Here is a 22,963-nt window from a genome sequence, read left to right on the forward strand (position 1 = left end):
GATTTGCGTCATGACTATTTCTCTCGGATAAAAATCGTATGAATCCTCAGGTGGTTTTGGTCTCATGGGATGTGAGACTGTGACCTCACCTTTTTTCACCTGATGATTTGGTTGAAAACCTTCTGAGTCTTTGAAGTGAGTTTTATGGGGTTTTTTTGTTACATATTTTGCGTTTTGATTGTTTTCATCATCTTAATTGCTGAGATCCGGTTACGGCTCAGGTGATGTAAAGAAACCTCCAGGTGAGTCCAAGTTACAAAGTGAGACTTTACAATCAATCCGTTACCATGGAGACCACCGTCACAACCTGACGGTTTTACAAATGGCTAAACGGATAAAATCCGAATCTTCAAATACTCCATCACATCGCCATGAAGATCAGAAGAACGCTGTTCCTGTCAAGTTCTTTATTACGAGGTACAATCATCAAAAGACATCTCTCCGTAGCTAGCATAGCATAGAAGAGCTAATGCTAGTTCAGGCTGCGCAATGCTAACAGTGCTACTCTAGCTAACTCACCTTCCTACCACATCTGCACTGTAGGACAGTGATTACTACAAGTCTACTTGTTTCTGCTTCCCTGTTGTTATAATAACTGATCCAAGTGATGCCGAAACTGCAACAATAAAAACCACAGCTGCAGTAAAACAGATTTAGAGAAATAAATATCCAAATTTAAAAACCTTCCTGATCAGCAATAAAAAAGTTCAATATGGCCTCTTTCTAACTGCATAACTATTGAGAAGGCTCAGTATGTAACATCATTTAATAAAACCACAACATTAACTATGAAATGAACATCGCAACATACAATAACAGCAACCACTGCGAGCACGAAGATGGCAGAAAGAAACCGGGGATCCGAACACCCAAAACCGTTTGTTTCAGTCCGTTGGAGTCGAGCACGAGAATCCCCGCTGGGTTCACGTCAGGTGAACGTCAGGTGTGTGCTGTTCGGTTTATTCTCCCTCATCGAGTCACCTGAGCGCCGAGCAAACAGCCGCAGGACGTCCTGAGCTTTTGTTTTTTTTGTGTGTAGTTTACGTCACTCGGGCGTCACACGTTTCTTCACGTCCTTCTCAAAACGACAAAACAACAACAACAACAAACGAGCAGAGGTTGGATGTGACGGAGGTGGTGTTTTCTCAGTGATGGTACGCAGGGTTCCACGTGCGGTACCACGACCTGAAACACAGGGAACCACACGGTGAAGGTGCCTCACATTGTTCCATCATCTTCACCACTTGATTATTAAAGCGTGAATACAACGTGCAAAAGTAAAAGAAATAACCGCGAAGCTAAAAGTCGACCTCGACAGTTGATTTAAAAAAAAGAGATCGTAGGAACAGAAGTTTGTTGTCCTATAAAACCACACATTTCCGTTGATACGCCTTGCGTTTCGGACAAAGCGGCGTGCAGGTGTGTTCTGGTGGGCGTGTCTTACCCCGGCGCGCTGTAGGAGGCGGGGTTCACCTGGGACACGGCCGACAGGCCGCTGGGAGAATGTTCCCGGCTCGCGCTGTTCGGGGAGGAGCTGGAGGACACTGGAAGGAGAAGCGGGTCAGAGCGTCAGCGCGCATCGCATCCCACATCGCATCCCACATCGCATCCCACATCGCATCCCACATCGCATCACACATCGCATCCCACATCGCATCACACATCGCATCCCACATCGCATCACACATCGCATCCCACATCGCATCACACATCGCATCACACATCGCATCCCACATCGCATCACACATCGCATCACACATCACATCGCATCACACATCGCATCCCACATCGCATCACACATCGCATCCCAAATGGCATCACACATCGCATCACACATCGCATCCCACATCGCATCCCACATCGCGTCACTTATCGCGTCACACATCGCATCCCACATCGCATCACACATCGCATCCCACATCGCATCCCACATCGCATCACACATCGCATCCCACATCGCATCACACATCGCATCCCACATCGCACCACACATCGCATCCCACATCGCATCCCATTACGGCGGCTTGTGCTGTCGAGCCCCAGAGGGTACTCACCTCCGCCGGGGGCCGGGGGGCTGTAGGGTCGGGACGCTGCAGGCTGGAACTGTGTGGAGATGGATGAAACATCTCTTTAGGACTGTGCAGTAAATATGCTTTGTGATGCACTTTGACACCTGCAGGGAGGGGGGGGGGGGGGGAGGGGGACGATTCCCACCGTCTGGTGATTTATTTTGTTCATAAAAGCAGAATAATAAAATACAAATGGGCCATTCTGCATTTTATTCAACTTAATTCCAGACACATGAGTCTATATGAAAGAATGTACTTAGAAGGCACCTTGTCAGGTGTATGAAACGTGTGTTTCGTTTGAATGACCACAGATGAACCCCATCTCTAATAAATGTGTACATACATCTGTGTGTTCTTTTAGACAGCTAACCATTCTGGAGTTGTAGCTGTGCGACCTGACTGATAAACTAGTCACCGGGCAGTAGATCCTCTTCTCCTTCTGACGCCGGTTACAGAACCAAACCCGGACCACCTCCTTCTCCATGGACAGCTGCTCCGAGATCAGCGTTATCTCCTCAGAGTTGGGCTTGGGGTTCTGACAACAACAAAAACAACAACAAAAGGATTTCATTCTATTGCCTGGCCTTTTCTTTGAGGCCACCAACGCGATTGAACCTCACATCGAGGAAACGCTTCTCCAGCGTCTGCTTGATGTTCGTCTCGATGCTCGTCCTCTTTTTCCGCTTGCGTCCGTAGCCCTCAATCAGCGGCGGCAGGGAGGCGGCGTTGCTCATGGAGTCGGGGGGGGAGTTCTCTGAGGAAAGGAGCGACAGGTGTGACTGAACGGCGCTGAAGACGTTCCTGTCTTCTGGTGGTTTGCTTCTCTTCGAGGAGGAGATTAGTGAAACTGTAAGTGGTTCAAAAACATCTCCTGTGTACCTGCGTCGCTCAGCCACTTCTCCAGCAGAGGTTTGAGCTTGCACATGTTTTTGAAGCTGAGGTTGAGGGCCTCGAAGCGGGAGATCGTCGTCTGACTGAAATCGTTGCCGTAGAGTTTTCCCATGGCGAGGCCCACGTCACCCTGCGGGGACACAAACCCGTGAGCTACAGCGTCGCCAAAAAGATCAGCGGAATCCACCTGGCAGCTTCGATGAGAAGAATTACAAGATGCTTCTACTTTGGTTTGAAGGTGAAGTTCCTCTATTTTTGTACAAAAAGACCGACTACCATCCGACTCGTGTCTTCAGCGACCAAACTCATCATCATCGTTGACTTCCAGGACAAATGACTCGCCATCCATTCTTAAAGTAAACCATGGTAAATTTGTAATCGATTACGGTAAAAAAAAAAGTTTATGCGCACGCCTCAAAGCCACCAGACTCAAACTCCTCAAACCGCCTCGGTCACGTCTCCACTCAATAAACCCTCAAGTCACTGTGGAAATAAACCCCTTTGTAGTCTTTCATTGTTCCAAAAATCAGCAACTTTTGCAGATATAAACACGCCTTTGGAAACATTGATTGCTTTTTATCCCTGTTCTCAAAGCCACAGGACCTGAGACATTCAGTTGTTCCACCTGGATCCTGAACTGCAATATTCATGTATGAAATGAGTCTTTTTAAACCCGGCATACCCCTTGGTGTCACGTCACGTCAATAAGACGAAGTGCTTTGGTTACCTGGGTGAAGCCCAGCTTGATGCGTCTTTGTTTGAACGCTTTAGCGAACTGCTCCAGCTCCTCCAGGTCGCTGGGCTCCTCCTGCAGGGGCACCGACATGTGTTTCATCTGCAGGTGGGACATGTCCATGTGGCTCTCCATGGAGGGGCCCCCCAGGCCGGAGCGACTCATCGGCTGCGTCAGAAGTCAGAAGAAGAGAAGAAAGCGTTTCAACAACGTTCTTCTCTCCGCGTCCTGCGGGGGCCGTGGGCGGGAAGCGGCCTGGGTTTACCTGGGGGGTCAGAGCCAGTCCGGGTTGATGCTGAAGGAGGCTGGTTTGACTCTGGCAGGGAAGGGACAGCAGGTTCTGCTGCAGAAGGGCTGCAGACGGGAAAACAAGTTTACTTTGTGTTTTTGTAGAAAAAAAAGAAAAGAAACCCCCCCCCCCATGAATTCCTCAAAAAGGAGCCCGTGTTGAGCGTCCACCTTGGTGGCTGCTGGGGCTCTGGGAGAGCAGGAAGGAGGAGGGGGCGGGCAGGTGGGAGGGGGGCATCAGAACCAGCTGCTGCATGGTGTGCAGAGAGGTGAGCTCCTGGAGGGAGACACAACAGCACAAGAGTTTGTAGTGAATGAACTACATAGAGACATATGTCAACATATGATGGACACTACATGAAGTATTTCACTGAGGTACTTTACATGAATATTTTAATTCAGTGCTACATAGTACTTCATTTAATTTCACTGTATTACATTTGTCTGACAGCTTTAAGTACAATTTTTCTAAACTATTATTTATCACTCAAAGTTATCTAAAGTAAGAAAGGTTTTCATTTCGTAGTGACAAATACGACCTGATGTCTTAATTGAAGAAAAGAATTCTAGGGTTTGTTTTCACTACATTTCAGCATTGAGATATATTTACTCAAAGTCCTTTAAACTGGTCTTAACTCCCACAATGCATCTCTTTAGCATCAGTTTTCATCAAATGTCTTCCTGCCCTTTCAATGTTCTTTTTTGCAAATTCCAAATCTGTGATATTGAGTTATGACATCGCTGTGACATCATCAAGATCATCGACACAAAGGGTTATTGAACTGTTTTCACTGGTTAAGTAAACTTGTCATCACTTGACTTTTCTTTTGGAATATTAAATGCATAAGTTCTACTTAAAACAGAGTTTTAATTACTTTGATTTACCTCAGCAACAAGTAATCAAAGTTCCATGCTGTAAAAGGTGATGATGTATTGCAAACATTTTATTTAGTCTGTATTATTTGCTTTTTTTTAGGTTTTAGGGGTTTTAATGTGGGATGGAATCTTTGTTATTCTATTTGTACATCTTCACTGGCTAACTAGAATGTTGGGGTTACAAGTTTTTAATTCACTTTTACTTTGTTTAATTTTGACACACTGACATTTTGAGCCAATAAGCTTGATGTTTTAAATTAGGCTAACTAACATTGTTGGGTTGTGGGGAACATTTTCCTATTTTTAAGCCTTTTAAGCTGTGTTTTTTAGCAAGTATTAAAAGAACCGACCCCAGACAGCTGACCTCCGGGCCCTGGAGAGCTGTGTGTCAGGTGACATGTCTTCAGTGAGGCGGCTGAATGAGGCGAGTCGCCGATCTCCTCAGTTTTTATCTGAGACATCGAAAGCACAACCAGAAACAGGATTAAGTTCTGGATCGGATCATCAAAAGGATCATTCAATGTGTGAGTGTGTGTGTGTGAGTGTGTGAGTGTGTGTGTGTGTGTGTGTGTGTGTGTGTGTGTGTGTGTGTGTGAGTGTGTGTGTGTGTGTGTGTGTGTGTGTGTGTGTGTGTGTGTGTGTGTGTGTGTGTGTGTGTGTGTGTGAGTGTGTATGTGTGTGTGTGTGTGTGTGTGAGTGCGTGTGTGTGTGTGTGTGTGTGTGTGTGTGTGTGTGTGTGAGTGTGTGTGTGTGTGTGTGTGTGTGTGTTTGTGAGTGTGTGTGTGTGTGTGTGTGTGTGTGTGTGTGTGTGTAGAGACCAGTTTGGTAACATGGTACAAAGAGCGATAGACTCTCTCCCTCCCCTCGGGCTAGCCATTATGCAAATACCCCCCCCCCCCCTCCCTCCCCCCTCCATCTACCCCTGAAAGCAATGTCACTTCCTGAAAACACCAGCACTGCCAAAAAAAAGAGGGTTTGGAGAAGTAATCCAAATAGCCGCAAACTATTTGAGGTGTTTCTAAAGGGTGGTTATTGATATGTGGGGGGGGGGGGGGGGGCCAGGTAGTTCACCCTCAGGGGGGGGCATTCAAAAAGTCCGTTGAGCCTCTGAGTCTGAAGTGAGATGTTTGGTGATATTCTTCAGCTTGTCTGCTGTTCACATTCCAACTTTGCTTCGCTTTTAAAGGCACATTACGTCTTGTTATGTTTGTATTTATATACTATCTATGTATGTATATATAAGGTATATGTACGTATAAATACATATCTATATTGTACGTTCCTGTCGATGTGTGTATATATACATAGAGATACATCTATGTATACATATGTATCTGTGCATGTATACATGTTCAAACGAACCCTCCTAAATGATGCTACTCACCTGTCGGTTGAAGTCGATCCCGTTTTGTTCTAAATGTCAGAAGAGAGACAGAGATTCAGGTTTGGCTTCTTGTGACACACAAAACAAATTAAAATCATGTAAAGGTGATGTTTCGTGTCGACACAATTAACGTTAAATGAGTTGCAAAAAAGGCTTTGATAAAACTTAATTTATGGGTAGAAAATCAGAGGGAGCTATTTTGAATTTTCTCTTTAAATTTGATTTGACATGATGTCATTTCTTCCACTCTGCAGTCCAATACCTTTTCAGTCACTCCAATATTTTATTTTATTCAACATCTTCACGAGCTTCCGAAGCTGTTGCTTGTTTTTTTGGGTCTGTCATCTTTTCATTCTGTCTTTGTTGTCATTATATTTTCTAAATTTAAGTTGTATACATTTAACTATTCATCCTGCATCACGAGCCCGAAGTGTCTTTGGAAGGTTTGGTCCTGCAGTGAAGTCCGTCTTTAAAGAGACGTCCAGGAGGACGACGGAGGACGAGAGTTCAAAGGTGCGCTGGATAAGCTCAGCTCATTTGAATGTCAACGTGTGTGTGTGTGTGTGTGTGTGTGTGTGCGTGAGAGACACTGCTGGGGACACACAATGCAAATATACCAATACAACCCCCCCCCCCCCCCATCCTCAACCCAGCACCCCTCCATGTCACCCCCCCCCCCCCCACACACACACACACACACACACACCCATAGCACAACCAGCATTACAGCCAAACTTCCAGTATGGAAATGAGTAAGACATGCAAATCAGCTATGAGCACGCTACCCCCCCCCCCCCCCCCCTCACACACACTATTCCTTTATCTCCATTTCAACCAGTGGTTTCGTTGTTTTTTTCCTTGGAAAATGAGTAGAAGCCGCTTTGGGAAGAAGTGCAGTGGAATGACAGATGATTCGTGTACGACACGTTTCACCAAAGTGAGTCTTATTGTCACCATTCACACAGAATTTGACATTTGTGTGCATCTTATTTCACATCCATCCATAGATTGATCTGAATTAATCCCTTTACTCATCTGACAATCAAAAATACTTTAAAAGGTCCTATTACTGTTTTCCTTATTTATAATATTATAATAGTTGTCTACTTTCTGTATGAACAAGTCAAAAACTGTAATATTCAAACCATAAAAGTATTTAAAGGAGGTCCATTAGTTTTATCTTCTGAAGCTTTATGTTGCTGTAGTTTGTTTGAGGGGCTCGAAAACCCGTTAAAACCGTTTTTGTTCCACAAACAGGAGGAAACAGCGTTTTGTGGGGACTACTTTCAGCGGCGGATTAATCCACATTTGGAGCTCTAGTATTAACACGTGTTCCTGGGAACGAAGCAGCGTGTCACACACTCAGTGGGGCTTTTGGTCTTTGCATTTGTTCAAATAATAATAATAACAGCTTATAATATAAATAATAACAGACAAAGAAAGCGAACAAGGTACCTTCAACATGTCTGCACCAGGTGGACCTCAAACTGTTTGTTTTGGATTCATCAAGCGGAGAGAAGCCTCCTTCTCTTTGAACGGACTTGTTAAAAATATCAGTTTAAATGAGCTCAACCTCAATCTCTCAAGATAATTTACTGCTGTCAACATGTTTTTCTCTTAAGCTCAGTTCAGATGTCTTTAAAACGTTTTTGGTCTCACTATGTTGAGGGATATACAGTATATTGATTGTGAGTTTTGGGTGAATTGTCCCTTTAAGCAGGATTTAAAGAAGACATCTGATGAAAAAAGCAAAAGACTTGAACTTGAACTGCAGGGATTGTGTTGCTTGAACCTAAAAGACAACACAAAGGACCCTTTGGTGTCATCGGACCTTCCGTCGAACATCGAGGCGGCACGAAGAGAGAAGCCGTCCCTCCTCTTCCTCCCTCCAGCAGTCCAACGCTCACGTCACCCACAATACACAGATCCCACCTGCTCTGCTGTCATTGGTTCACCTTCGTCTCTGAGATTCAGAATAAAGTTTGTGGCCCTCAGCTAGAAAATAACAAGTGAAGATTATCCAATCAATCTGATCTCTTTTTTTCTTTTTTTAAAAGAAATCTCACAGACCTCCAAACCTCAATGACAGGCACATGGCCTCCTGATGAAGAATGAACAGGTCTCTAGCCTGTCGACAGAAACACGGACGTGTTCCACTTCCACCAAACGGAGCCGTTTTCCCTCACGCAGCCATTGTCTCATTCACTTCCACTTTCTGTAGCTGTTCCTGGTTTTTTTGTGTGTGTCCTCGACCCCCCGCCGGCGTGCTGCTCTCATCAAACAGCCTCAGGGCATCCTGGTACGGCAACCAACTGTCACACACACACACACACACACACACACACACACTGACTCACTGCTTCTAAAGGCTGCTGTCATCTCTGTCACATCGTGGGGATCAGATGTAATTAAAGAGACAGTGATTAAGGGAACAGTACAAACCGAATAAAACAGGACTTTGCCTCTTTGTCTCTTTTTTTTAAATCTACAAATGAAAGGATAATTTGGGGGAACCCTCCGACATGGTTTCAGTGCTGGACCCCCTCGCTGCGCAACTCCCAGAAACCAGGAACCAGTTTGTGGCCTTGATTGTGTTCAGCATAACTTATAATAACTTTGTTATTTCCCACCAGATTATAAGCAACAAAATCCATTTAACTTCTTCCACCAAAGAGCTTTCCTTCAATCATTCTTAAAGGGACAGTTCACCAAAAATGTTACCTTTAAATACACCTGCTGTGCTTTTCATCAAACTAGATGATTTATTCCATTAGTTGACGAGGAGGCCTGTGTGTGTTTTCAGTGTGGATCACTTTCACCACAAGCCCAGTGCCACATGATCCCATTTTATTGCAGGGAAGCATCTGTACATTTCATATCTCCAAAACTAGGCAACTCAAACTATAATCTATACTGCTCCACAGAGCCAGAGGGGCAGACAGGAGAGGTCTGTTCATGGTTTATGGCTCTCCCTGGAAGTCGTTCAAGTTGAAATGTTTATTAGAAATATTATCTCACGCACCGCGAGAAGATCTTTGGAGCAAGGAGAAAGAATTTCTTCTAGATTTTGTTCAAAATGTCCTGAAAGTAATTCCAACAAATATAAGGGTATTAACTCATAATGACTAAAAGTCATTTCAGGATTTCCCAAAGATTGCTTTTAGGAAAATTCAAACAAAAAAATAATCTTTTATATTTCTGTTTCTGTTAAACTCCCCAAATGAAAAATGTACATATTCAAAGACCATTAAAAAAGTGCAGCATCACACAAACTATTTTGTGTGTGTGGAGGGGATTCCGCTGTGTTTTTGTGCAGCTGTGAGGGTTTAAACAACAACAACAACATAAAAGCAGGTGAAACCGTCCTCACCTGTTTGCTCGGCTGGAGCCTCCGACTGCTCCACCGCGTCCGAGCTCATCTTAATATACCTGCAATCAAAAATACGGCTGATTTTCCTACAGGATTGTGGCTTTAACTATTGAGTTTATTCTAATGCCCCCCACCCCTCCCTTCCACCACGCAAAACTCTACACACTCCTATTTGTCATATTCATAAGCAAGGTCAATGTTCCCATGGAGCATTTTCATGAAGGAACCTTTCAATAAACTCCATGAAGATAACAAATAAAAAGCACTGATGAAGTTGAGAGTGACTCACCTCAGAAACAAACAGCTTGTGTCCCTCCCGCTGCCGTCTGTCCTCTCTGAATATTCAAAAATGAAGCAAGTGTTGTGAATGAAAACTTTATTGGAAGAATCCACCGGCTGCTCATCAGCATTTTGGTAAGTGGAGAAAGGTTCACCGGGCTGCAGGAGCCTGCAGACCTGCACTGCATGAGGGGACCATTTGCATACTTGCCTCGGTGCAACCTATCCAGCTTCACACTGTTTGCATAAAACAACAATGGGCTCACTGCAATTACAGTGTGTCTGTGTGTTTGTGTGTGTGTGTGTGTGTGTAGGGGGGGAGGGGGGGGGGGTGTAACGCGATGCTGTAGTGGTCCTAGACGGGTGTGCATACTTCATATACCTGTGTACATCAACCCCCTCATTCAATTATAAGATGAAGACAAATATTTTTCGCCCAAAGCCTAGAATTTGACATTGATTGTGTGATTATTATTTCAATTTAACGTAAGTGTTTTCTGTGTCCATTTTTAATATCATTCTAAGTTTGTCTCTTAATGTTTTAGATACAGTGTCTTGATTTGCTTTTTGGAATTATTATTGATAGATAATGTAATAAATGTGAAGCCACACAGCAGTATATCACGTAACTACATTTTGTTTCACCATCACCATCAAAGTGATGAAAAAACAAAATGCTTTGCTAATCATAGTTATAACAGATAGTTTTACTTTTGGCAGATGAAGTTCTCTTTGATGCCGATGTTCTTTGTCTCTCTTGAGGGAGAAGATCTACGCCGTGGTGCTGCGGTCTTCCCGATAGGGGGCGCTAATCCCCCATTAAGCCGGTGGACGATCTTAGACCTTCCAAATCCAGCGAAGAAGAAAAGAAGCCATTTGATTGGTGAACGCTGGGTGACGGACGGCTTCAGAGCGAGCGCGACCGCTACATCTTCAATTTGGGAGGAAAAAAAAGCCAACAAACAACCCGTTTTTCAGCGTAACTCCTGCTGCTACACAACAGCAGCTGCACACATCCCGGCTTTTACCGGCGCATTGACCCGCCTGCTGTGTCGCTTGGGAAGATGATGTAATTGGTCGGTTGTTTCTCAGGTGAAACCGTCTCAGTTGAGGTAAGTGAGCCGCAGTGCTAACGACAGCTAGCCAGCTAGCATCAGAGTTCAACGTACCGTTTGATGTCACCTGGTTGTTTCACCTGGAGACTGTTGTTTTATTCTAAGAGTCTTAATGCTTTTTAAATAACTGCTCACGGACGAGCTGCTGGTGAAGACATTTTGACAACAACGTCACGGTGATGAAAAACAGGCGTTTATCCCCCAGCTAATCGAATGTATTTTTTAAACTGTTACAATTTAGGCACAAAATGCATTTTTTTACACTAGTGTAATAGTTTTGTCCCCTGAAATGATTTAAATGATTAATTCGTCCATAAATGGTCTCTAAATGTTCAGTTGGTATATTATATGTATAATACATGTTATTTTGTGTAGAAGGCTTGGTGGTAATAATAAAATGAATATAAAAGTAATAAAAACAATAAAGGTGTTTCTGTTTACTGCAGTGGCAAAGAGACAAAACATTTATTAACAGAAATGTAAGCTTTTTCAAATCGCTTCTGCCACAATTTCTTCTCTTTTTTTAGACCTCTTGCTGCAACTTGTTTGATTCGTCCCTCAGATCAAGAACTTCAAACTGGCTGAAATGGATGAACAAAGCGTTGAGGTATGTAACACACACATACACACACACACACACACACACACACACACACACACACACACACACACACACACACACACACACACAGTTGTGGTCACTAATCATTAAATCATTACCAATGTCCCCCCTCCAGAGCATCGCTGAGGTGTTCCGCTGTTTCATCTGCATGGAGAAGCTGAGGGACGCTCGTCTCTGCCCTCACTGCTCCAAGCTCTGCTGCTTCAGCTGCATACGAGTAAGTGGTGACGTCATCCACGCGCCGTAGCTCAGTTCGTATCTTCCACAGTAAAGTAATTGTAAAAAAAACAAAACAATTAAAGGTTTAATTCTCTTTGACAAATTATGAGACGAGCTCCAAAAACACAGTCATTTCCCACAGAGCAGTGCTGCAGAGGGTTTTATTACCCAAAACAGAGGATGTGGTATTTGACTGAAAATACAGATTTGATGCTTTTAATTAATGTTCATGAATCCGTTCTTCTTTGAAATAATGCATATTTCACATTTGAATTCAAATTGATAAGCACATAACTTATTTTACTTATTAACAGACATTAATCTTCTTTATTTAGTCAGTCTGCTTAACATGCTCCTGTTAGGATTAATTCATGGTTTGTGTCTTTTTGCGTCTTTTAATTACTAAAGTGAGAATAAGAAGTCTTTAGTGCAGAAGTCGTATTTCGATGCAATAATCCTAACTCTGTGTTGTCTGACAGCGGTGGCTGACGGAGCAGAGAGCTCAGTGTCCACACTGCCGGTAAGCTGCCGCTCGCACACATCTGTAACACAACATCTGTAACCAACATTTAGAAATGTGACCAGCATGCAGGAGCAGACTTCAGCACACGGAATGATTTTGCTTTATTTAATAGGAAGTGAATTTGACGACTAAACAAAACTATAATAGCTATAAATCGATGGTGTGTGTCCATGCAGCGCCCCCCTCCAGCTGAGGGAGCTGGTCAACTGTCGCTGGGCGGAGGAGGTCACCCAGCAGCTGGACACCCTGCAGCTCTGCAGCCTCACCAAGCACGAGGACAACGACAAGGACAAGTGAGCTGCTGCTCCTCCTCTTCTTCCTCAACGTTTTCATCCTGCTTCTCCTCTTCCTCTTCCTCATCTTCCTGCTCCTTTTCATCCTGCTTCTTCCTGCTCCTCTTTTTCCTGCTATGGGAGCAAGGTTTTTTTTTAATTGTTTCATTGGAGGGAAAGTTCTTCTTCTTCTTATCATTATTATTATTATTGAGATGAGAAAAGGGGAAATCTTGTTTAACATTCCATTAAACCAGAGTGCTCATCCTGCTGTTTTTATCATGTTTGTCATCTGATTCCAGATGTGAGAACCACCACGAGAAGCTGAGTGTTTTCTGCTGGACCTGTAAGAAATGCATCTGTCACCAGTGTGCTCTGTGGGGAGGCATGGTAACCTTTCACCTCTTCACAGTCACAAACGCCACAATAAACATCTGTTCAGGCTGCAGCTAGTGACGCAACACTTTTCAGACTAGGTCATTAAGATGTTCAATCTGTAAAGGTCGTGACCTCACTCCGACGGCTTCACGTCACACGTGTCGGAGACTTTAGTTTTGTTTTGTTGTGCTCAGCACGGCGGCCACACCTTCAAGCCCCTGGTGGAGATCTACGAGCAGCACGTGACCAAAGTGAAGGACGAGGTCGCCAAGCTGCGCCGCCGCCTCATGGAGCTCATCAGTCTGGTGAAGGAAGTGGTGAGGAAACACTATGGATAGAGGGCTACACCGCGGTCCATGGGCAGAGCTGAAGGAGCAACGTATTTTATTTATAGAACACAAAATTAAAAAAACAACATTTCAATGACTGGGAAACCTTGTGAATGTAATATGTAAATTAAACAATGTGTTATCAGTTGCTGTTTATAAAGAAGTCAAGCTGAGTTCCACTAGATGGCATCACCAGGTCGATATTTCAGACATGTTGGTCAGCTTGTGTGTGTGTGTGTTGGGGGGGGGGGTCATGGGGTCAGGAGAGGAACGTGGAGGCTGTCCGGGGAGCGAAGGACGAGCGGGTCAGAGAGATCCGGAACGCTGTGGAGATGATGATCGCTCGCCTGGACAACCAGCTGAAGAACAAACTCATCACCCTCATGGGTGAGAAGCTTCTCTGTTGACCTCTAATGACCTTTCGTCGTGGGTTGGATGAGAATCTTGTGTTTCAGTAGACCAGAATTTAAGGGGAAACGGTAGTGAAAATCAGTTTTTGTCACGACTGAGAAAGGAGTCCCGATTCTTTACTGACGTAACGGTTAGAAAGAGGTTATTTAACGTCCTCGGTGCGTCCAGAGGTTCAGATCCCAACTCGACACGCAGAGGAAGACGAGCCTTTTCTTTTATAGCTCCGCGGGCTCCAAACGCTGCTGAAATATTCATCGGGGCTGAGTGGCCTGCACCCGGCCCGACACTCTGCTGAAAATAGACCAATGTCTTCCTCCCCACCAGGCCAGAAGACGTCCTTGACCCAGGAGACGGAGCTGCTGGAGTCTCTCCTGCAGGAGGTGGAGCACCAGGTCAGCCCCGAGCCGCCTCAGGCCACGTGTTGGTGATGCTGAGCTGTGTCAATCCATTCAGCGCCTCAGAGAGATTCTGAAGTTTGAAAGTGATGCAGCTTGATTTTATTATCATCATTTCACCCCCTGAATCAGTTTAGTTTGTTACAAAACAGTTGTAAAAGAGAAAGTTGATGATGGCCTTGTTCACAATGGGAGAGATCCAGATGCTAATTGAGTTAGCTTCAGAGGATCAGGAAGTCCGAAATGTTAAAAAAAACAAAGCCATGTGCCGTGGGACCAGCAGGATGATTGTTGTGTTGTGCTGAACAGCTTCACTCCTGCAGTAAGAGCGAGCTGATCTCCAAGAGTCCAGAGATCCTGCTCATGTTCCAGCAGGTCCACCGTAAGCCCATGCAGTCCTTCGTCACCACGCCGGTCCCTCCGGACTTCACCAGGTAACCTGCTCACCTGTTGGGCAAAGAACCCGCCTCGGGCTGCTCTTCAGGTGTGTGTATTTACTTTATTCTGTGTGTGCTTTCAGTGAGCTGGTTCCCTCCTACGACTCCAGCACTTTTGTTCTGGTCAACTTCAGGTAAATCCTCAACGCTGCACAGATGGGTCCAAACCCCTCAGTGCGGTCAGCCCAGTTTGACTCCACATGGACCATCAATCACTAAATGAACATCATGCTGCATTGAAGAAGACTTGAAACTAGAGACTGAGACCAAAAACTAAACTAAAAATGTTTACAATGTTTACTGAGGGAATAAATCAAGAGAGAAGTAGAGTCATTTCCTCATAGACGTCTATTCTACTGTAGAGAAACAATTCAAATGAAAAAAGAAATAGTCTTTACTACTACCACTTGATGCCAATTCTTTACCACACCGCTTAGTACTAAAATACAAAAAAAATGGATTCATTATTCAAGGAGGAATATGAGAAAGTGGTTGTTGACAAAGAGGATGAGGAGCACTTTGAAGCACTTCCTCCCACCGCTGAATGTATTTCGAGAGCTGAGACTTGAACCTGCAGGACGTGGATGAGTGCACGTGGTCCACAGGCTTTGATGTGTGTGTGTGTGTGTGTGTGTGTGTGTTTTAGCACCCTGCGGCAGCGGGCCGACCCGGTCTACAGCCCTCCTCTGCAGATATCCGGGCTCTGCTGGAGGCTCAAAGTCTACCCCGTGAGTTTAACTACTGACCAGAAGATAAATGGTGCCCACGTTGAAATTCAGGTCTCATTCTGAATAACTCAAAGAAGCGTTTGGTTTAATGTTCATCTTCAACTCAAACACATCAGTTTTCATGGCTAACTGATGCCAACCGACATAAATGTAGGAAATAATCAGACGTTACTCGGTGTGTGTCTGAGACGGTTCACGTGTTTCCTCAGGACGGGAACGGAGTGGTCCGTGGAAACTACCTCTCGGTGTTCTTGGAACTGTCTGCTGGACTTCCTGAAACATCAAAGTACGAATCATGAATCTCCTCCGAATCTTTCAGTCCAGTCGAAGGTCAAATGATTGAACGTGTTTTCATTTTCACCCCACAGCCCGACCCGGGTTAAACCATGCGCGGTGTGTTTGTCTCCGCAGGTACGAGTACCGCGTGGAGATGGTCCACCAGGCCTCCAGCGACCCCACCAAGAACATCATCCGGGAGTTCGCCTCCGACTTCGAGGTCGGGGAATGTTGGGGCTACAACCGCTTCTTCAAACTGGACCTCCTGGCCAGCGAGGGCTACCTGAACATGCAGACGGACACGCTGGTCCTCCGGTGGGCTCTCACACACACACACACACACACACACACACACCTGGTGGTTGAGTTATCCACAGTCAACTGAAGTGTTTTTATAATTTTTTTATGCTGCACAGATACCAGGTCCGCTCCCCCACCTTTTTCCAGAAGTGCAGAGACCAGTACTGGTACATCAGCCAGCTGGAGTCGGCCCAGAGCGGCTACATCCAGCAGATCAACAACCTCAAAGAGGTAGAGTGTGTGTGTGTGTGTGTGTGTTTCAAAGTGAATGAGTTCTGTTTTCATTCAACCACCTCATCGTTTCAGAGGTTGGCCATCGAGCTGTTCCGCCGCCAGACGTCTCGCAGCTCCTCCCCCCCCGACATGAGGCTCTCCGTGGGGACCACCACCGCCTCCGAGAGGGACCCCCGCTCGGTGAAGAGCGACGACGACCTCCAGACCGCCCTGAACCACGCTAAGAAAGGCGTGGAGGAGGAGAGGACGCAGCAGGACGACTCTAACGTGAGGAAGGCCGTGGCCCCCCCCGTCTGTTGGGGACATTTGAGCGAGAGAGGCTCACGCTGCGTGTCCCTCAGGAGCTGTCCGACGGGGACCTGGAGGTGGACTGTCTGACGGAGGAGGAGGTGAACCCGCTGGATGGCAGCAGCACCTCGGGGAGCTCCACGGCAACCAGCAACACGGAGGAGAACGACATCGACGAGGAGACCATGTGAGAACGGAATCGACAGCTCATTGGTTGAGCCATACGTGTGATTTGTTATTATGTAAATGTGGTTAATGGTGCTGTTCGATTGCTTCCGGCTGATAAAGGTTCCCACCAACAAGTATGGATGTTTTTTGTGATTCGTATATCATCTTTTCTTGCACAGGTCTGGAGAGAATGACGTTGAATTTATTGGAAACCTGGAGACAGAAGAAGGAGAGCTTCCCGATGACTTGGCTGGAGCAACAGGTACGTTCCTTAAGTCTATTATACATTTACTCCAAGCTTCAAGACAACTATATTTATTTGTGAGCCAGATGCTGTATTCAAGAAGATTGAAACTAGAGACCATAAACTCATTTTTCAATGTTTACTGAGGGAATTAGAGAGAAGTTTCCTCATAGACGTCTATGGGAGCAGAGGAGTCGCCCCCTGCTGGTCACTACACAGAAGTAGAGTCATTTCCTCATAGACGTCTATGGGAGCAGAGGAGTCGCCCCCTGCTGGTCACTACACAGAAGTAGAGTCATTTCCTCATAGGAGTCTATGGGAGCAGAGGAGTCGCCCCCTGCTGGTCACTACACAGAAGTAGAGTCATTTCCTCATAGACGTCTATGGGAGCAGAGGAGTCGCCCCCTGCTGGTCACTACACAGAAGTAGAGTCATTTCCTCATAGACGTCTATGGGAGCAGAGGAGTCGCCCCCTGCTGGTCACTACACAGAAGTAGAGTCATTTCCTCATAGACGTCTATGGGAGCAGAGGAGTCGCCCCCTGCTGGTCACTACACAGAATGTAGCTTTAGGAGACTTCAGCAATCGCCTCATTCTTCGGGCACTCCTGAGGTGAAGAAGCCCCCGAACTGCAGTTTTTAATAAGGTCTCGATATATTCAATCATTCGGTCAATACAAAACCTTTTTAAAAAGCAACGAAGACGACGGAGACAAATCCCATCAAACACTGACGGTCCTCTCAGGAGAAGCTGCCTCCTTCACTGTGTTGGTGTGGAAAGGCACGAAGAGGACGATGAGTCATTGTTGTTGCACTGAACCCCCTTTGCAGATATAGAAACACTCTGTGTGGGGGGGGGGGGGGGGGGGGTTGTGTGTGTGTGTGTGTGTGTGTGTGTGTCGAGCTCAGCAAAGTGTTTTTTTTTTTTTTTTTTTTATCATGAAGTTGTTTAGTCTTCTCTGCTTTTGTGAAATGGGAACTTTTTACAACCCCCTCCCCCCCCCTCCCTGCAGGCGGTCCCAGCTCCGCCGTGCGTTCCTCACACCGCTCCGCCTCCGCTCGCGGCATCGGTGGCGGCGCAGCAGCAGCAGCGTGCGGCGCCATCGGGGCGGGGAGCAGCAGCCTCCTGGACATCGACCCGGTCTTCCTGATCCAGCTGCTGGATCTGAAGGAGCGTCGCAGCGTGGAGTCTCTGTGGGGCCTCCAGCCGCGACCTCCTGTGTCCCTGCTGCACAGCCAAGGTCCGCCTCCACCTCTCCTCCACCCATGCTCTCTGGTTTCCCCTTGGGGGGGGCTTTGCACACAGCACTGAGGCTGGTGAAACGGATCCTGGGCTTTTAAAAGAAGCAGGTTGTTAGATGGAGCGGGGGGGTAACATCTGTTCCTGTTCTCAGCTCCCGCCCCCTCCAGGAAGGACCGAGAGCGCCGGCCTCAGGCGGTGCGGCGCTCCGCCCCCGACTCGGGGGTCCTGATCCGCCTCAAGGCCCAGATGGCCGAGGTCCGCAGCAAGATGGCCGACCCAAAGAGTCAAGTGCTGGAGGCCCGGGGGGCCGGGGAGCCCAGGCCGGGCCCCTCGGGGGGCTTCAGCGGGGAGGAGCCACCCGCCGACTCAGAGCGGCCCTCCTGCCGTAAGCCGGACGAGCTGGACCTGCTGATGAGGGCTGCTGCAGCTCGGCCCAGACCCGGTCGCCCCGGTGAGGCTGTCACTCTGCTTTGATGGATGTTGGGTAGAAGGACACCGGGGGGGGGGGGCACTGCCGGGTAATATGACATTTTTGGAGCAGTAGATGTGCAACTGAAATAACGTTATTAATCTGATCGTGTGATCCGTCTGAATTCATACCTGACGTGACCCTGCAGTTACTGAGGTTGACAGGTGTAATATAATTACAACCCCCCCCTGCCCCCCTCCCTGTGTGCAGCCAGGAGATCTCTGTCTCCGGTCCTGGACAGCAGCAGCTCTCTGGTGATGAAGAGGAGTCCGGAGGACATGATGGAGAAGGACCTGAGGGGGCCCGAGGTGTCCAGCGAGCTCAGTCTGCATCTCAAAGAGGGGCCGGGGGGGGGAGAGGGTCCGTACCCAGCTGTTCTCTTTCCTGATCACTACCTTTGTGAGGAGCTCTTTGGTCTCTGTGTAGTCGAGCCTGGTCTCTTCTCTGCTGCAGGGCCCATGAAGGCGGAGCTGCAGGCCTCCAAGCTGCTGCAGCAGGAGCTGTTCGGGGCACCGGGGCCCCGGGACGACATCTTCTCCCTGGGGGGGGCGAGCTACATGACCGGCGGGAAGGGCCGGGCCCTCGGGTATGTGTCTCCTGCTAAACACTCTTCTTCTGGTCCTTTTTGTGGTCCGCCACTCACACCCCCCCCCCCCCCCCCCTCTTCTCTCTGTGCCTGCAGGGCGGCCATGTTGGAGTGCGAGTCTGAGAGCTTGGGGAACTGCCATCGCTCCCTGCTGGAGGGGCCCGCTGCCGCGTCGCAGTCAAACGAAGGTCAGCGGTGTGTTCTGATCACGACGCTGACTAAAGAGCGATGTAGTCAGGGGGCGTGGCCTAAATGCATCGGGAGAACACGCCCACAATGTAAAGTAACCTAGCATCAGTGACCTGTGAACTGTAAGGTCACTAAACAGAATGTAGAATTTGTGCCTAAAATGTTAAACAGTTTAATTCAATTATTCATAGAATCAGGAGTTAGACTGATTGCATCCCTTTAGACTGAGAGGAATATTCATTTTAATATCTCGGTCCCGTCCGTAGCTCGCTCGCCGTCGGTCCTCGTGGCGGCAACGAGCAGCGACAGCGACACCGAGGACGAGGCTCTGCAGAGCAACGACTCTCGCTACGACAACCAGACCCCCCCCTGCTCAGGTAACCCCCCTCCGGCCCCTGTGTGCCAATTGACTGCATCCATTTTCTAGAGCATCTAAACACAAATTGGCTTTGAATTCCTGAAATGAAACGTGTAAATACGTGGATCTGAATGTGTTCACTTTCCTCTCCCTTCATCCAGGAGAGCAGCTTCTGTCTGACGACATGAGTCTACCTGCTGACAGGTGATCCCCCCCCCCACTCCTTTCTCCTCAGAAGACCCCCCCCCCCCCCCCCCCCACACACAAGCACGCTGCCTTCATTCTTACACACGTCTAGAGTAGAAACTACGATGCATGAAGGAGATGGAACCTCGAGCTGTTCCTCTTGTCCTGAATAATGAAGAGAAAACAGCCAGTAACTCAGGTGTGATCTCATAACATCAACGTTTTAAGCTCTTCTCTTCACGTTCTGGACCAACGTCTCAGTTCAGTAAAGAAAACAAACAAAAAGACTGGATCTCTGAAAGTGTCACTTGTCCAACGTGACCCCCCTCCTCATGAAGTCATAAGAGGCTGTCCTCGCCTACTCGACCCCACCCCGTCTCTTATGTCCCCGCTCAATGGTTCCACTGCGTGTGCCCCCCCCCCACCCCCCCCAGCGTGGTTCACGGCGATGTCGTCTCTCATGAAGGGTTAAACAATCACTGGATTACGGAACTTCTGACGTCTGTGGCGACGTTGGACGAGAAGCCCTCAGAATGTTTGTTCAGAGGAGACCGAGCTTAGCGGGTTAGCTTAGCGGGTTAGCTTAGCTTAGCATGAAAAAACCCACATCTGCTGCTCGGCTCAGCGTGTTGACGTTTAGATTTAGACTCAAACTGTGCTGATCTCTTAAAGGGACACTCCGCCCCAAAATGAAACTGTTTCCAGATAATCGGACCATGTTGCATGGACAGACTTTTTAGTTGCAACACGTCTCCTTCCAGAAATCAAAGACTTGTCTCTTGCTTTATAAATAACACCACAAGTGAGGAACAAAGTACTAAACCGTTTTAAGGTGGAAGCGTTGATCTAATCGCCTCAGTCACGATCGAGCCAAAACACCCTGAATAGATGTTTTTCACAGTGGACATATTAAGGAAAAGCTCAGGTGACCCGTCTGCAGCGCGGGATGGAACTAAGCTTCCTTATTCTTCAGTCTTGCTTCTCCTGCTCACCTGGTTTCACTTGCTTTTACAGCTACTTCGCTCTTCATGCAGATATTTTTTTGTTTTATTCGGGTTTGGAGTTTTTCTGAATTTAAGTGAAGGATTAACAAGAAGGAACGTTTATATTCTGATAGATTCACGAGTCTGGAGGCTTTTTATAATTTGATGATTCTGGGGGGAAATGAGGCTCATTTCCTCACAGATGTTTTTTTTTTTTTTTTTTGTCAAATATTGCAAATAGTTTTTTGTCACAGATTCCTGACACTAATCTCAAAGAATATCCTCTTTCTTCTGATCGTAATCATTTATTTTCTCCACTAACTTCTCTTTTCCAAAAGCTGCTTTGTATTTTGAACATTCCCTCGATGCACCCTGCATTGGTTGATGTGTATACTAACATATTTAAATAAATAAAATGTTTTACGTAAATAGAAATGACCACATTCTCGTGTCTTCTGTCTTCCTTAAAATGTAGAATTTAGATTTAGCAGGAAGAACCTCACCGTCTGTCCTTCTGGATTCCATCACCATTAACAGCTGGAACAGGGAGAAGCCAGATGAGGAGGAGGAGGAGGAGGGGGGGGGGGAGATGTGAGTCATTTTACAGAGAGCGCAGGACACCTGACTTTATTTTTATTCTTCTGAAAGGCTGTTTATGTAATCTCAGCCTGCAGCGCTGAAGGACGCGTTCCTCCATGGCTCAGCTCACTCTGCTTAATAAAGGTTCCACACACATGAAGAAGCTCGTCGTGATTAAACCTTGTATTATTTTACTCTACTGTATGTTTAGCTAAAATCCCTTAATGAGAACTGGGTGCTTTTACTTTCCAATGAGCCGACTTTACAGGACAAGTCTCGTTTCTTTTTCCATTGTCATCTGGTTTCCATGGTTACTGTGTGATCGTTTTAATCCGATATAAACTTCAAATGTAGACCTTTCTCTCTGATAAAGATGATGTATATCTTCAGGGAGGCTGTCGGTGACATTGTGGTCTCCATGGCAACGTGGTTCTGAAAGCCCAGCGGGCCTTGAACAGTAGTTACTTGAGAAGGTTGGAGACCTGTGACTAAAGCCCACTTGAAAACATGATTCATTTAGTTATGTTATTTGAAACGTAAGCTGTCAAACTGACAGAAAATAATCACCCCATTTAAAATGAGGATGATTTAGGTAAAGGTTCGGAATATTTGTAAAATGACAAGCAAAATAATACAGCATTGTAATGTTACTTAAGATATTTTAAATCTATTGATGTTAAATATTAGAACTATCACAATAACTCCCAAATGTGACTCAATTCCCATTTTTAGTTTAGTCCAAATCTCAACATTGTGAATACTTTATAGATTTCCTGCTTTTACATTATTAGTAATGAATTAACATAGTTACTGTGTTTTAACGTTTTACTAATGAATAACCATTATAAACATGACAAGGAAAAGTAGCAAATCTTCCAGTATTTGAAATATTTTAATTTCATATTAGTACATTCTAGTAGTTGGAGTAGTGTGTAAAGCAAAGGATCCTGGGTAATGAAGTTTGACTTTTGTGAAGCAGAAGCAGACAAACAGAAAAGGCGTCATTCGAGAACTTGTTCTATTCTTTATATACATGGTAAGTAGTCACTGGTTACAGTACACATATTTGATATACTACAGGAACACATAATACTAGTACTCAATGTGTTTTACTGGGGTTTTTTCTTCCTTTTTTTAAAAAAACCTAAACGGCATGTTGAAGAAGAGCCAATGACGGGGTTTGTCTTCAAGCTCGGAGGACGAGGAGAAGAAGGGACCAATCAGAGCCCTCGGTTAACTCCTCATTATCTCTGGCAGCACATTATTACTCAGGATCACGTTCTCTGCGGAGGAGGGGGGGGGTCGGGGGGTCGACCTCAGGAGCCTCAGCATTTCTTCTCCGTGACCTTTGAAGTCCTGCCTGACAGAGACACATCCTTTGTTGCCTCCTTTCTGCAGAAGACAAATCCCTCAGAGACCTTTTGATGCAACATTATTGCTTACGGAGCGCACAGCTTTGTGTGTGTGTGTGTGTGTGTGTGTGTGTGTGTGTAAATAGATTCATGGAGGGGCCCTCTAGTTAACACAGTCATCATCATCATC

General features: G+C 46.3%; 2 protein-coding genes across 3 annotated transcripts; one reads left to right on the forward strand and one right to left on the reverse strand.

Moving 5' to 3' along the window:
• Window positions 1-28: 28 nt before the first annotated feature.
• On the reverse strand, window positions 29-9,660 carry pou2f3 (POU class 2 homeobox 3). The gene is made up of 12 exons (XM_037468139.2): window positions 9,612-9,660; window positions 6,242-6,270; window positions 5,208-5,309; window positions 4,153-4,258; window positions 3,959-4,047; window positions 3,688-3,861; window positions 2,949-3,090; window positions 2,690-2,823; window positions 2,440-2,604; window positions 2,055-2,103; window positions 1,445-1,544; window positions 29-1,185 (listed from the first exon to the last, which is right to left on the reverse strand). The coding sequence occupies exons 1-12, from the start codon at window positions 9,658-9,660 to the stop codon at window positions 1,146-1,148; spliced, it is 1,179 nt and encodes a 392-aa protein (XP_037324036.2). The 3' UTR covers window positions 29-1,145.
• Window positions 9,661-10,784: 1,124 nt separating this feature from the next.
• trim37 (tripartite motif containing 37) lies at window positions 10,785-21,306 on the forward strand. 2 transcript variants are annotated; one of them, XM_062558084.1, is made up of 25 exons: window positions 10,785-11,002; window positions 11,533-11,612; window positions 11,743-11,844; window positions 12,326-12,366; window positions 12,546-12,662; window positions 12,944-13,031; window positions 13,214-13,336; window positions 13,612-13,735; window positions 14,084-14,151; window positions 14,464-14,588; window positions 14,675-14,725; window positions 15,238-15,319; window positions 15,529-15,605; window positions 15,731-15,910; window positions 16,012-16,126; window positions 16,202-16,396; window positions 16,471-16,604; window positions 16,765-16,847; window positions 17,842-18,069; window positions 18,223-18,522; window positions 18,751-18,900; window positions 18,994-19,126; window positions 19,223-19,321; window positions 19,582-19,692; window positions 19,835-21,306. In XM_062558084.1, the coding sequence occupies exons 2-25, from the start codon at window positions 11,592-11,594 to the stop codon at window positions 19,851-19,853; spliced, it is 2,766 nt and encodes a 921-aa protein (XP_062414068.1). In that variant the 5' UTR covers window positions 10,785-11,002; window positions 11,533-11,591; the 3' UTR covers window positions 19,854-21,306. The 2 variants fall into 2 exon arrangements, with proteins under 2 accessions (XP_062414068.1, XP_037323956.2); XM_037468059.2 differs by having other exon boundaries at window positions 19,223-19,314.
• The last annotated feature ends 1,657 nt before the right edge of the window (window positions 21,307-22,963 follow it).

This window comes from Pungitius pungitius, chromosome 16 (genome assembly GCF_949316345.1).
Source record: "Pungitius pungitius chromosome 16, fPunPun2.1, whole genome shotgun sequence".
Taxonomy (NCBI): domain Eukaryota; kingdom Metazoa; phylum Chordata; class Actinopteri; order Perciformes; family Gasterosteidae; genus Pungitius; species Pungitius pungitius.